General features: G+C 36.4%; 1 protein-coding gene and 1 long non-coding RNA gene across 2 annotated transcripts; both read left to right on the forward strand.

Annotated features, from left to right (window-relative positions):
- Window positions 1-3898: 3898 nt before the first annotated feature.
- On the forward strand, window positions 3899-6245 carry LOC135151166 (uncharacterized). Its single transcript, XR_010289712.1, has 3 exons — window positions 3899-4925; window positions 5827-6107; window positions 6231-6245. It is a non-coding gene; the product is annotated as an uncharacterized LOC135151166 (long non-coding RNA).
- Window positions 6246-6491: 246 nt separating this feature from the next.
- LOC135151524 (uncharacterized) lies at window positions 6492-8996 on the forward strand. Its single transcript, XM_064090016.1, has 4 exons — window positions 6492-7367; window positions 7443-7631; window positions 7917-8123; window positions 8247-8996. Exons 1-4 carry the CDS (start codon window positions 6492-6494, stop codon window positions 8994-8996), a joined length of 2022 nt encoding a protein of 673 aa, XP_063946086.1.
- The last annotated feature ends 5793 nt before the right edge of the window (window positions 8997-14789 follow it).

A 14789-nucleotide genomic window follows, 5' to 3' on the forward strand; every position in this document is an offset into this window, starting at 1 on the left:
GTGTTGCAAGTTGAAGTTAGGCAGAGATTGCTATAGATAGAATCTTGTCAGAAGCTGGCAGAAAGGAATGATATGGCACTACATAGTGTTATTAGAAATCTGAGCTAGACACCGGAGTTAAGGCAAGTATATATCCAACCTACTTTCTCTTTAAATGATTTTGCTCCTGCAATGCTTTTGTTATGCTTTGAATATTGCAAAACTCCTTATAGAATTAGACTTCTACTAATTACGAGTATTCTGGAATTACCCAAGTATGAAATGGAATACCTTTTGTCACTTATATCTTGCAAATGTATCAACTTAATTATCATCCTTATCTTCTTCAACTGCTAGTTACTTATTATTGAGCTTAGAACCTTGTTTTCTTACCTCCCTTTTAACTACAACAAATTGTGTTCTTGCTTATAAAAAAAACTAGTTCACTTGTTTGTTCCTGACCCAGAAATGAAACCCCATTTCTTGAAAGACCTTAGTTATCATCATACAACCTACCCTGCCATTATTATAAAATACATTGATACACTTGATTCAGTAACCTATACCCTTGATAAAGAATACTTAATTAGTAGAAATCTAATGCTAAGGTGTTGAAATGAATATTTGGTTGAGAATCAATGTTGCTTACAGATTTTGAACCTTGGTCTTAAAATGAAAAATGATTTGATTTATTTGGTTTAGAAAGGGAATTGGATGAAAATGTTTTATGACCGAGGCGCCGGTCCCAATTGAATTATTAAAGGCCAAAGTGTGCCTAGGATCCTTTATATTTGAGAACTCGTATTGAATATGCGGGTTCGGAGCTATGTCGTGGGCTGATCACTCAGCTTAGCTCGTAGCGTCTTATCTGGTTCCAATTCCATAAAGGAGAAACTTTTTTGTTTAAATCATATTGTGTTGGTATCATTATCTTTATATCATTGTCAGGTTTTACATACTGTTTGATTTATTGTTGGTTTGGATATTATATACTTGCTGAGCATTCTTTTGCTCATTCTTGCAAGTGACTAAGTTTCAACCTGATGGTCAGGAAGAGTATCCAAGATCGAGTCTTTGGGACTAGTTAGAGTTGTCTAAATTTGATTTAGTTGTAAAAACATGTAATAGGATTTATTAGTTTTACTTTTCTGATTTCAATACTATAGCCTGTTTGCGATCCTGTTTTAAAGGGGGTTAAACTTTGTTCTTTTAAATCTTTTATTAAAGCTTTTAGGTTTTCAATTCTTTGATTTTTATTAGTTTTTCAACAATACATGTTTCAAAAGTGTAAATCAACTTTTTTTAATATCCAGGTTTGAAATACTTGTTTTTACTTTCTTTAGAAAAAAAATACAGGTTTTCAATTGTTTTTCTTTTAGTGGCACCAAATCCAGACCCCCGGATTTGAGGGCTGTCACAGTTGGTATCAGAGCTACAGGTTATAAGTTATTGAAATTAAAGTGTAGGTTATAATAATAGGTTTGATAAAAAGGATCACGTGGTGTGACCTCATATAGAGGTATCGTAAGACTATTTGGGGATAGTCTCTCCGAGCAGAATAAAATGAAGCTAGATGATTAAGTTTAAGTGTTTATAGTTATAGACATCACGATTCCTAATTCTAGTTGTTCTAGTCCCTAGTATATTGACTAATTTAGTATGTCATATAAAGAGGATCAGAATTAGACTATATAAAGAACTTTGAAATTAGAACCACTTGAGGTTGGACTAGTGTTTCTCACACAGTCTAATGTATCCTTTATAGTATCCTCCAGGTGTTGAGTATTATTTGGAGAGTCACCTTTTGATTCTTATCATAGATATATGGAATTGGTGAAAGAATATAGGTGTTACCAGGTTCGAGTTTAAAACTTTGTATATAGTTAAGTAGTGAGCGTTGGAGCTACATAGAATTCGTGTTAGATTACTCGATCTAGTAGTTATGAGTGAGTTAAGACGTCAACGCTTTATGGTGATGATTGTATAAATTTGGATAAGACTTCTGATCGACAACGATATCAATGATGGAATCTGCAGAAGCTATTACGAGTCAACGATAATATATGCAAGTGATCACTTGAACGTCAAGAAGAATCACTGGATCAGAACGAGTCATCAAAGGAATCGATCAAGAAGACATCTATGAGAATCCTGGCAATACATTCCTCATTGTTGATTATATTGATTTCCCTCCCCATCAATGATTTGTTCTGACATCACTTTCACAAAGATATTTGATAAAGAATATATTTTCACCTTTAACTTGAGTTCTCGAATGATACTTGTGCTTACTGTAACATCTTTAGAATCTATTCAATTTTAATAATTTCAAACGCTTTCATATTCTCTACTCTAACTGAGGTGAACAACCCTACTTATAGGGGACACAAGGACTACCTATCTGTGTGATAGGAGTTGGATGGGACGCCATCACTTGTGTGTGTTGTACATTACAAGAAGGTTAACTACCTTTAGTAGTGTCGTAATATAGACACGCAACACCGAGTTCTTTAGATCATATTGGTCTCTCAGTTATTCTCTCATTCAAATAAGATTTATTCAACAAACTCATAATCATATGACCACAGTCACGTGACATTTGCTTCGATATAGGAAATCAGTCATACTTTTAAATCTTCAAGATTCTTGTTATCTCTAAGACTTTGGAGGTATGCCAACCAAGTTGCCAACATGAATTAAGACTTTGTAGTATGAAGCACCAGGGATGAAAACGGATGACAATGCGGGTATACAGAAGCGATCAACAAAAATTTTATATAAGAAAGAAAGAGTATTACGGATATAGAGATCGTACGTTTTAGTTTGCTTCTCGCTGATTCCGAGGACGAAATCCTTTTAAGGGGGGTAGATTGTGATGACCCGGATCTTTGAAAATTTATTTTGTTAGTTTATTTGTGATTCTTCAGAAAATGTGGAATAAAAATATTTTATTCTAATTTGATAAATTTTAAAGTATTTGTTTAAATTATTTTTCCGGCTCTTTAGGGTATCAAAATTTTATTGTCTGTTTTAAATTGAATATCATGTTGTATTTGTGAATTACTTGTTCTATGGTTTAACTGTATAATCTGGACGTGGTTTATGCTTGTGTGTATATATGTTACTAATTGTTGCGTTTTTTTTTAAATAGATATTTATGATTTTCTTAAAAATGGATTATAGGAAAATGAATTCCTAAAAATACAAAAACTATTTGAAAATTCTTTTAAATGCTTGAAAATGATAATGAATATCTTTTGAAGTTTTTAAAATATTAAAAATATTATTTTTGTTAAAGTTTGATGTTTAAATATATTTTCTGAATGCAACTAATTTCAAGATTGCGTATAAATTTCGTAAGTACTCGATAAATCTCAAAACTTTTATTTTATTAGTTTGATAACATTCCGGGATTTATAATAGTATTTCGATGATTTTTCGAAAATATTTAACTACGAGATATACCGATAAGTCAGTTAAATGCGAGTTGAGTAAATTGGTGAGTCAACACATAATTACCTAGAATTATACCACGTGTCCTGATACGTGTTTACATTTGGTTTCTTCCCCAATTTCTTTTCTCCCCTCTCGACTCTCCACTCTCCCTCGACCTCAACCTCTCTCCCTCTCGTAAGTCTCTCTCATCCCTCTCAATTGCTTCTGACTCTGTCTCTCACTCCAACAGTATTGCTCCGTTTCCCCGGAGGTCACCGTCGTATGGTCGCTACCACGTTCTTGTTCCACTTTCCGGCCACTACCGAACCATCGCACCACCACGGCTTCGATTTCAATTGGTATAACCCAGTGTTGCTTTATAAATCAGCTGTTTAACCGTTTATTTCTATTCAATTTGAATTATTCAATTGGTTGTTATGTGTGTTTCAGTGTGAATTGAGCAGAAAATTCTGGGCAGGTGTGTCCTATTCCAGGCCCTGTTTTGCTACTTTAAACTCGAGATTTGCTTCTGAAATTTTTACTGGAGTTAGATGTTAGTGTCTGGAATATGTCATCAAAATTTTATACAAACAGACCAATTTTTCTATTTATTAAAATTCTTAGCGTGGGGCTGGTTCTGCAGGACAGATTCAGATTCCTGACTTGCAGGCCCTGTTTTACTCCCTTAAACATGGAATTTGCTTCTGAAATTTTTATAGTAGATTGGAATAATGTTTAGGAGTGTCTCATAAAAATTTTGTATTAAAAAGATAAATTTTCAATTTATTAAAAATCATAGAGTGAGGGCTGTTTGAACTATTTGTTCTAGTTTTCTTTCTTTGATTAGTGCATAGGAGGAGGTTATACTTGGTTGATCAGTGTTAAACATGTTTAATAGTGATATATGATTTCAAATCTAGCTATGTAAGTGTGCATACTGTGATATTGTGTTTTAATTGATATTGGTCCATTACTTATTGGTTTATTGAGTTGGTTACTTGTTGAATAATATAAGAAAATAGGTGAATAGTCTGATAAATAGAGGAAGTGCTGTTGAATTTTCGTTAGAAACTATATATGTTTTACTTGTTAAAGGATATTAAATAGATAAGAATAAGGTGACATGGTTAACTGAAACATGTTATATGATAACTTATCAATATTGACTTTTAATAGCTATAAAAGTTAATTGTTCAACTATGTGCTATGTGTTTGTCTGACTATGTGGTATGTATATGCGAAGGGTAGATATATGATAGGTATTAATGCTTTTCGAGCTTAGTTAATCCGTCTGATCCGACGACTGAAATACTATTTTGCCATCGTATAGAATTGAACGAGACGTTGATCGAGAAGTGATTGAAATGGGTATTCAAAAATAGCTAAGTTGTGTTGCAAGTTGAAGTTAGGCAGAGATTGCTATAGATAGAATCTTGTCAGAAGCTGGCAGAAAGGAATGATATGGCACTACATAGTGTTATTAGAAATCTGAGCTAGACACCGGAGTTAAGGCAAGTATATATCCAACCTACTTTCTCTTTAAATGATTTTGCTCCTGCAATGCTTTTGTTATGCTTTGAATATTGCAAAACTCCTTATAGAATTAGACTTCTACTAATTACGAGTATTCTGGAATTACCCAAGTATGAAATGGAATACCTTTTGTCACTTATATCTTGCAAATGTATCAACTTAATTATCATCCTTATCTTCTTCAACTGCTAGTTACTTATTATTGAGCTTAGAACCTTGTTTTCTTACCTCCCTTTTAACTACAACAAATTGTGTTCTTGCTTATAAAAAAAACTAGTTCACTTGTTTGTTCCTGACCCAGAAATGAAACCCCATTTCTTGAAAGACCTTAGTTATCATCATACAACCTACCCTGCCATTATTATAAAATACATTGATACACTTGATTCAGTAACCTATACCCTTGATAAAGAATACTTAATTAGTAGAAATCTAATGCTAAGGTGTTGAAATGAATATTTGGTTGAGAATCAATGTTGCTTAGAGATTTTGAACCTTGGTCTTAAAATGAAAAATGATTTGATTTATTTGGTTTAGAAAGGGAATTGGATGAAAATGTTTTATGACCGAGGCGCCGGTCCCAATTGAATTATTAAAGGCCAAAGTGTGCCTAGGATCCTTTATATTTGAGAACTCGTATTGAATATGCGGGTTCGGAGCTATGTCGTGGGCTGATCACTCAGCTTAGCTCGTAGCGTCTTATCTGGTTCCAATTCCATAAAGGAGAAACTTTTTTGTTTAAATCATATTGTGTTGGTATCATTATCTTTATATCATTGTCAGGTTTTACATACTGTTTGATTTATTGTTGGTTTGGATATTATATACTTGCTGAGCATTCTTTTGTTCATTCTTGCTATTTCTTCTAACCCCTTTCAGATAATGTTAAAGATGGTTCGCCTATTTAGGCTAAGCATAAGAGTAAGGCTAGGCGAGGATTGCAAGTGACTAAGTTTCAACCTGATGGTCAGGAAGAGTATCCAAGATCGAGTCTTTGGGACTAGTGGTAATTAGAGTTGTCTAAATTTGATTTAGTTGTAAAAACATGTAATAGGATTTATTAGTTTTACTTTTCTGATTTCAATACTATAGCCTGTTTGCGATCCTGTTTTAAAGGGGGTTAAACTTTGTTCTTTTAAATCTTTTATTAAAGCTTTTAGGTTTTCAAATCTTTGATTTTTATTAGTTTTTCAACAATACATGTTTCAAAAGTGTAAATCAACTTTTTTTAATATCCAGGTTTGAAATACTTGTTTTTACTTTCTTTAGAAAAAAAAATACAGGTTTTCAATTGTTTTTCTTTTAGTGGCACCAAATCCAGACCCCCGGATTTGAGGGCTGTCACACTTCTGGACAATCACAGGGTTACGGGAGATATAAGGGTAGGAGATGTGAATGGACGCCGGACGATCACAATCTCTGTTGATGATGTGAATCGTGTTTTGGGTTTCCCCCGTGCTAACTTTGTTAATCCTCCTGAAGAACCTGAGTTGATGCAGTTCTTCGAAACTATTCAATATCAAGGGGAAATTCATTTGTCTAAGATGACGAAAGGGAAACTAAAGCCAGAATGGGAGATCTTCTTCGACACGCTTGCTAAGGTGTTCTCTCCCACTGACAGGAGGAACTTTCACAACATATCCAACATACTGCAAGTATTTGGAGTATGTATTGCTTTTAATCGTCAAATTGACTTTGGCACAATTATCCTGAAGGAAATTCTGAGGAAGATGGGACCACTTGGAAGTCAGAACGTGGAAACTAATGATAAAGTTGAATGCTTTTATCCACGATTCCTGATGCTGCTTTTAAATGATAAGATGACGGAAGCCGACAAGAACTTCTACTTCAATGCTGAAAGACTCAATGTCAAACAGACCAGTCTTAAGTTGATCAACAAACTGGCTAAAGGAAACAAGTACAACGAAGTTCCACTCATTGTTACTCCATTTATGTCGGAAAGGTTCAATGCTCAAATTGTTCCTTATCAGGTTCAAGTGGCTCAACAACAACAACAACAACAACAACAACAACAACAACAACAACAACAACAACAACAACAACAACAACAACAACAACAACAACAACAACAACAACAACAACAACACGATCAGCACCTTCAACTTCAACTCCAACAACCACCTCAACCTCAAGATCAACAACAACAACAATCACCACATCACACCCCTGAACAATCACCTGTTCAATCACCTATCCCCCAACGACAATTTCCATCATATGAAGATGAGCCTCTACCATTTGATTTCTTCGAAGCTCAACCATCTTCATCTGCACCCACACAACCTACTGCTCAACCACAATACTCTCCACCAAGTCAATCAACCTCACAACCACTGCCATCAGATTCAGCTATCGATCCTGATCTTCAGGCATTCAGAGATGACTTACAGGCAGCTCAGGTACTTACTGACTTCTCATCTAACTTTAATATTGATATATCTGATTATGGTTGTAACTTTGACTTGTTTTGCCAGCCTGCCAGCAATGAACCTGACAACACACAGGTTCATAACCCTGCTGATGATTCATTTCAACCAACTGTCTCTTCTCCAAACACTTCAACCAACACTACTTCAAAACCTGTTAAGAAGGTTGCCAGAAAGAGGAGTTTGAGTAGTTTGATGGATCAACCCGCAGCTCTGTCTTCTCAAAAGAAACAAAGAGTAGAAGCCTCGGAGACAACTGCAGCCACATCCTCGCCTTCCCAAAAGGGCTTGGACACTGATATGGCAATACAGTCTCTGGATTCATTCTCTCAACAGAATGAAGCCATTGAAGTTGACCGTCCAGCCACGGTATCCTGTACAGAGTCTAGCACTGCTCTAGCACTCACTCTAGTGCAAAATCAAGCCAATACACAGGTTACTACACTTTCTGAGAGCACGGTTTTTCAAAATAAAGTTACTATGTATGAAAACTTTGCTGATCACCCTTTCTTTCATGATTAGGAACTGCTTGGCAATGTGCAAGTAGATTTGCCGTCACTGGCTTCCGGAGGACAATTTGTTCCTCCACTACCTTTGAACCCATTTCAGGGAACATTGGTAGTATACACTGGTACAGCTGGAGCTATGAGTGAATCGAGAGATGAAAGGCAAACACCGAGCGATACACATGCACGTGAGGCTAGTGAAACAGCTTTGAGTGTACGTGAGGTGAGTGCACACACTAACCCAGCTCCATTTGAGGAACAAATTGCAAGGTTACAAGCTGAACTTGCCCGGATGATTGCTGAAAATGAAAGATTGAAAGGTGCACAACTGGTCACCTTAGAGAAGAAAGTAGAGGAGGAGCCATCCAGTTCGTACAGGGATGAGCTCAAAGCTGATATCCATTGTTTGACTGTCGAAATGAGATCAAACCATGAGCTCTACATGTCTAAATTTGATGAGATCGACAGCAAATTGGATCAACTTCTCAGGAACTCCAAGTCTGATGCTCCAACCTCCGGAGAGGATCCCTCAACTAAGGGGGAGAATAGAGACAAGGGAGGAGAAGACAAAGGAAACAACTCCAACCAGAGTAACAAAGGGAACACAAACACCAACACTTCTGATTCTGCACCTGGCAGAGAAACTGAAAAGTCAAAAGGCAAACAACCCATGCATCAACAGGAAGACAAATATGATGCCCTTCCTAAGGAAATGGATGATGATGATGTGTTTGATGCCACTCACTGCCAAAATCAAGAAGATGGTGCATTTGATGAAGCATATCTGTTCCAGACTGAGGAGGAGGCTGTAGACCTAGAACATGAAGAGCTTGTGAGAAAGTTTAAGCTGGAGAATGAAGCTAGAAAGAGAAAGCTCAGGGACTTTCAAAAGCTTATAGAGGACAAGCTGATAACTGAGGAGGAAATCAAGAAGGAAAAGCAAAAGATCTATGATGCTGCCTGTGTGCAGAAGAATCTTGATGTTAAGCATAAAGTTGGTAAGAGTTGGGACATTGCGCGCAGAATTTTCAATGGACCTCAGAGGGAACACTTCGATGACAAGAAATTCATGTCTCTTATCTATGATCTAAGGTAGGTAAACCCTGATGAGGATTTATTCATGCATGCCCTTTATCTGGAGTTGTGGTACATTACTGTTGCAGTCAGGAATCTGCTAGATCAATGGGAGCTCATCATTTACACAAGGAGAAACGGGACATTCAGACTCTCAGTTGAATTCTTAAAGTCATTTACAGTAACTGAGCTCTGGGTGCTTCGTAACAAAGTCAAGCGAAGCTCTAATTTGAATGAACTCCTTCGAGACAAGCTGATGGAATATGCTGATTTCAATAGCCCTCAGATTGTCAAGAATCCTTATTGTCTGAAGTTCATCAATGAAGACGTCATAAATACCTTGTATCTGAATGATGAGTCCTTTCCCAAGTACCCTGTGAACCAACTGATCCTTGCATCTACTCTCCTTAGAACCAAGGGATTCGCTTCGAAAGAGAAGGCTGATGTTGATAAAGTTATAGTTGACTACTGTCTTCGGAATGGTATTTCTAAATACACAAGGAAGATGGAGCAAGTCACAAAGACTCAGCCTGCTGACTTTCAGGAGGACCCTGTGGATTTGGAAGTTATGCACCAACTGGCTCTGGCTAATGAAAGGAAGAAACGTGGTGAACCCACTACTGCAGAACAGCCAACCAGGAATGAACCTTCAACTCCTGTTCTTCACAGTTCTGATACTGAAGAAGGAGAAGTTGATACTTAGATTATATGGGGTATTGTAATATATGTTCTAAATGAACACCCCTTTTGTAATCTACTGTTTATGTTTGAATCTGGTGAATGTTTAATGAATACCAGAAACTTTTGCTATTTATCTTTCAATGTTGAATCCTTTGTCTTATCAGTTAGTTGAGTTATCCTCTCGATAATTTGCATGTTATGTTAACAAACAAATAGGGGGAGATTGAAAGGCATATGTTAAGCCTATTTGTAATTAAGAGGAATCAACTCAACTCTGATAAGAAAGCAAGCAAATAGCAAGTACTGTTATCCGGAATCCGTACGACAAACGTCAAATGATTTATTGAAGATTTTATGTCAGAAAAATTTCAGGATGCTGCTGCAAACCACTGGAAGAAGTTCATTAATATGATCAAGCCTCAGTGTACAAATAATCTTTTGTAGCACGTCCAGAAGATCAGAAGGTATAAAGTTTCAATACTTTGTTTATTCAGAAGATTCCATCATTGTGTCTACAAATGAAGAAGAACTAAGAAGACGAAGAATCGACGAACAAGTCACAGCTTAATTGTTTAAATGACAAGGAATATTTAATTGAGCTAGTTACAGATGAACCAGACATTACATTTGTGTATCAGCTCATCAGATTATTTATTCTACGTCAAAAGAAAGTGGTCGTTCATTCAAGTCGAAGATCTTAATTGTCTACAGAAGACTGAAGACTCTGAATAAGAAGAAAAAGGATAATTGATTATCTAATTATTTAATCCACTTCTCAAAATAATTATATATGATGTGTAATTTATTTATTAAATTAATTCTATCTCGAATTAATTTAATTTAGGAATTTATGCATTTAATATAATTAAGTGGATGTTAATTGGTTAATTAATTAATGAAATATAAGCAATTGTTTTGTTGGAATACAAGGTAAGACAATCAGGATGATTGTCTTGCATAAACAACAAGGTAAGACAATCTTCCAGATTGTCTTACCGTGTAAATCCTCTTCTAACACACAGTAAGACAATCTGTCAGATTGTCTTACCGTCCCATACAATTGTCTTACCGTGTGGAGTGTAAGACAATCTGTCAGATTGTCTTACCGTCCCATACAATTGTCTTACCGTGTGGAGTGTAAGACAATCCTACAGATTGTCTTACCGTGCCCTAATTGTCTTACCGTGTCCCTGGGATTGTCTTACCACTTCAGATTGTCTTATTAAGCTATAGACAATGCTTATGATTGTCTTACCTTGTGTTTTTCAGCAAGACAAAGTGCTTAATTGTCTTAGCAACCACTAGATTGTCTTTGCCACCATTGTCTTGCCTAGTTCTTGAGATTTGCCTATAAATATGGTTCATTCCCATTCATTTGTAAGTGTTCAAAGTGCTTGTAAGCTTTCAAGTTGTGCTAAACTTGCTATTCGTTAAATCCGCAGTTTACTGTGCTTTGATCATTCGGTTGTTTTGTTCCACTAAGTTAGAATACTTTCTGTCAAATTTATTCTACGAACTAGTGGACATTAAAACGAACCATATTAATTATATAACGACTTAAAACATTGTTATATTAATTAATCTTAATCTGATTAACAAGTTACATTCCAATCAGATTTATTCCGCCGTGATTATTTTTAAGTGACGATTGTATTCAACCCCCCCTTCTACAATCGTTCCAGGACCTAACAATTTATCCTGATGAGAAATGAGTAATCTTACATTTGTTCTGTGTGTGATGCTTCCTTTGGGAAGTAAAGTGTGATACTCATACCAATTGTTTAGCTGGCCGGGATCCCCAACAGTAGAACGTGTGAACTTGTGAACGTGTTTGAATACTCATACTCATCTTGATATGTGAAACTGTTTTGATAACTATGATGAATTATTGATTTGGATCACCAAGTTTTGTGAATAACACTCAATTGAAATGTACGTATATGCTTACTGGGTTTTATAAGCTCATCCTTTTTATGTACTAACTTTACAGGGAAGAATCCGGGAGAAGGATATTTCAGGAAAGGGTAAAAGTGTGATGAATTGAAGTGCTAGACTTGATTGGATTTGCACGTAGAAATTTAGTAGAAGTGTTGTTCCTGCTAGATTTTGCGGGGTTAAATGCTAAAGAATTAAACTAAGAATGATAAAGTAAATAGACAAAGATTGGTGACGCGGAAAACCCCCGAAGAGGAAAAAACCGCGGGAAGGTTGAAACCTTGCCAAAAAGGTGTTCCGCTATAATTAGTAAGTTGCGTACAAGTGATTGGATGAATGTGTTTACAGTAGAATTGATTGCCTTATCCCATATCCCTAGCCCTGTTTATATAGATCACATGCTAACTAATTATCCTACTTCTACTCCACGTGGGTTTATGGCTTATCACGTACACCAGACTTGCATGGAGATAGGTCAATGCTTATCCACCTGCTTGACCGATTCTTCAGGGATTCAATAGCTCTTCTGCCTTCATGGTTCACGTCTTGTCCTGTCAGCAACCCTTCATGTCACGTCTTGACACCTGCAAATTCCTGTTATAACAATAGCCCCAGATTTTATTGATTTATTTAATCAATTTAATCAATAAAATCTCTCTTAGTGATTCCATCTCCGATACGTTCTTAGATCATATAGCCGTTCCATGTCATACGCCATCACCCACTCTTATTCCGTCCTGCAGGCTCCTTAGACCACTTTGGCTGCTCGTCAATCTTTTAATCAGAATCTCCACTCACTTCAAAGAGCTCGAGGAAGAACATAGTGGTTGTGCTTCTAGATCCTTGTCCTTGATGGATTGGTTGAGTTTCATGCACAGTTTTCGCAAGTTGTTCAAAAAAAGCTTGATGACTTCATTCTTTAAGGCTAAGTGTCCTGAACGTGATATGCGTGTTGAAACCTGATGATGCTCACGTTATGGGTGATCCGAAAGATGGCGATGAGGATCGTCAATCTGCTAGATACGGGATCACCAAAGGCGTCCAGTCTTAGACAAGTAGCTTCTGATATATTTCTTTACGTGATTTTGACGTTGTTAATTGTCGTTACGTTCGTTAATATATTAAGCTTTTGTAGAATGAATGATGTCGCACATCTTGATTGTTTGTTCATGGGAAGCCCCAGTAAGTTTGTTGTCTACAACGTATAACATATGTTGGTCATCGATATGTCGGATGTTGATTTGTAGTATACAATATCTAAATTCAAAGTAAATTATAAATTGTTAAATAAGTAGTCGACAAATTTGATAATTTTCAAATGTTGATGCACGTCATATACGTATTCGACAAACGCATAGTTTTCAATCGTTGTTGTATTCGACATGTTAGATATAATTGATGATTACTAATGTTCTTAAAGTTTGTTTTAGAACAGGAGTCATCAGAGTTTGAGCTGGAAGCTGATCAGAGTTTGATGTAGCTGATCAGAGTTTAGTAAAGTCTGACAGAGTTTGATAAAGTCTGATCAGAGTTTACATAGTCAAGACTCGTCAGAGTTTACACGTGGAAAGAGCTCAGAAGCGGATATACTTCAAGGAAGGATAGAAGCTGAGGAGTGATTTGCTGACTATGGAAACTAAACAGAAAACTGGAGCAATCTTTGATTGATAGAATACATAGCTGATTTATAGGATATCAAATCAGAGATTGATTTTGTAACTGTGTCTATATAAACACAGATTAGGGTTACTCTATAGGAGTTGAGTTATCGAGTACATTGTTAAGAACCCTAGCAGCTCTTAGTGATACAATATAAATCACTGAGAGAGTTTTTGTAACCATCAAAGCTTTGTGAATATAACAGTTTACTACTTTCAATCTCTCATATTGTCATACTGTGTTACAGATTGTGATCACTATATCATATTATATAGTGAGTTAATAGGACCTAACAAGTGGTATCAGAGCCAGCTCTGTTAAGATTACTACAGTGAGATCTTAATCACAATCATGTCTGAAAAATCACAAGCTTCATCCTTTAGAGTTCCAATCCTTAAGGCATCTGAATATCCGGTCTGGAAAGAGAGAATGATAATATTCTTAGACTCTGTTGATCCAGAATACCTTGACAGGATCTTTGATGGACCACATATGCCCACCAAGCTCTCTGTTGGGCTTGCTGATGAACCTCAGAAGATGGTTCCAAAAGAAAAGAAAGATTATACCCCTGAGGACATCTTGTCAATTGGTAAAGACTCCAAGGTGAAACACCTTCTGCACAGTGCCCTTGATAATGCAATGTCTAATAGGGTGATTGGGTGCAAAACTGCTAAACAAATCTGGGATGCCCTGGAAACCAGATGTCAGGGAACTCAGGCCATAAAGAAAAATAGAAAAACAATCCTTACACAGGAGTATGAGCACTTTGACTCAAAGTCTGGTGAGTCCTTGACAGATCTGTATGACAGATTTGTCAAACTGCTAAATGACTTATCTCTGGTGAACAAGGAATATGATCTTGAAGACTCAAACCTCAAATTTCTTCTGGCTCTTCCTGAAAAGTGGGATTTGAAAGTCACCACAATAAGAGACAATCTTGATCTTGGAGAAATGTCTCTTGATGATGTTTTTGGAAGACTGAAGACCCATGAACTTGAGATGGAGCAAAGAAGCAAACGTCATGGAGGCAAATCAAAGTCTGTTGCTCTGAAAGTTCAAGAGGAAGCTGCTAAGAGCAAAGGAAAAGCTCATGTCACAAAGTCTCACATTGAGTCATCAAACTCTGATGACTCAAACTCTGATGACTCAGACTCTGATGACAGTGATGGTGAAATGATGCAGTTAGCAGCATTGATGGTGAAAAGCTTCAAGAAGTTGGCCTACAAAAAGTTCAACAAAGGCAAAAGTTTTTCAAGGAAAGACAGAAACTCTGACAGAGTTTATGATAAGAAGAACTTCAAGAAGAATGAGGGCAAGGAAGGGAAAGCTGGAAAAGCTGACAAGTATACCTGTTTCAACTGTGGTGAAAAGGGTCACTTTGCATCTGAATGCAAGAAAACAAAGAAGGAAAAAGAAAAAGCCTTTATCACCAAGAAAGGAAACTGGACAGATACATCTGATTCAGAAGAAGAAGTCAATTATGCTCTGATGGCAAACACTGACAACAACTCTGAATCTACTGCAAAGGTACCTCATTCTA

This window comes from Daucus carota, chromosome 3, assembly GCF_001625215.2.
Source record: "Daucus carota subsp. sativus chromosome 3, DH1 v3.0, whole genome shotgun sequence".
NCBI lineage: Eukaryota > Viridiplantae > Streptophyta > Magnoliopsida > Apiales > Apiaceae > Daucus > Daucus carota.

Bases quoted from the DNA above. Each gene is read 5' to 3' on its own strand.
- LOC135151524 (XM_064090016.1), top strand. From the start codon at position 6,492: ATGACGAAAGGGAAACTAAAGCCAGAATGGGAGATCTTCTTCGACACG. The intron at 7,368-7,442 runs GTACTTACTGAC...TTGTTTTGCCAG, and splicing joins ATGACTTACAGGCAGCTCAG to CCTGCCAGCAATGAACCTGA. The intron at 7,632-7,916 runs GTAGAAGCCTCG...TTTCATGATTAG, and splicing joins CTTCTCAAAAGAAACAAAGA to GAACTGCTTGGCAATGTGCA.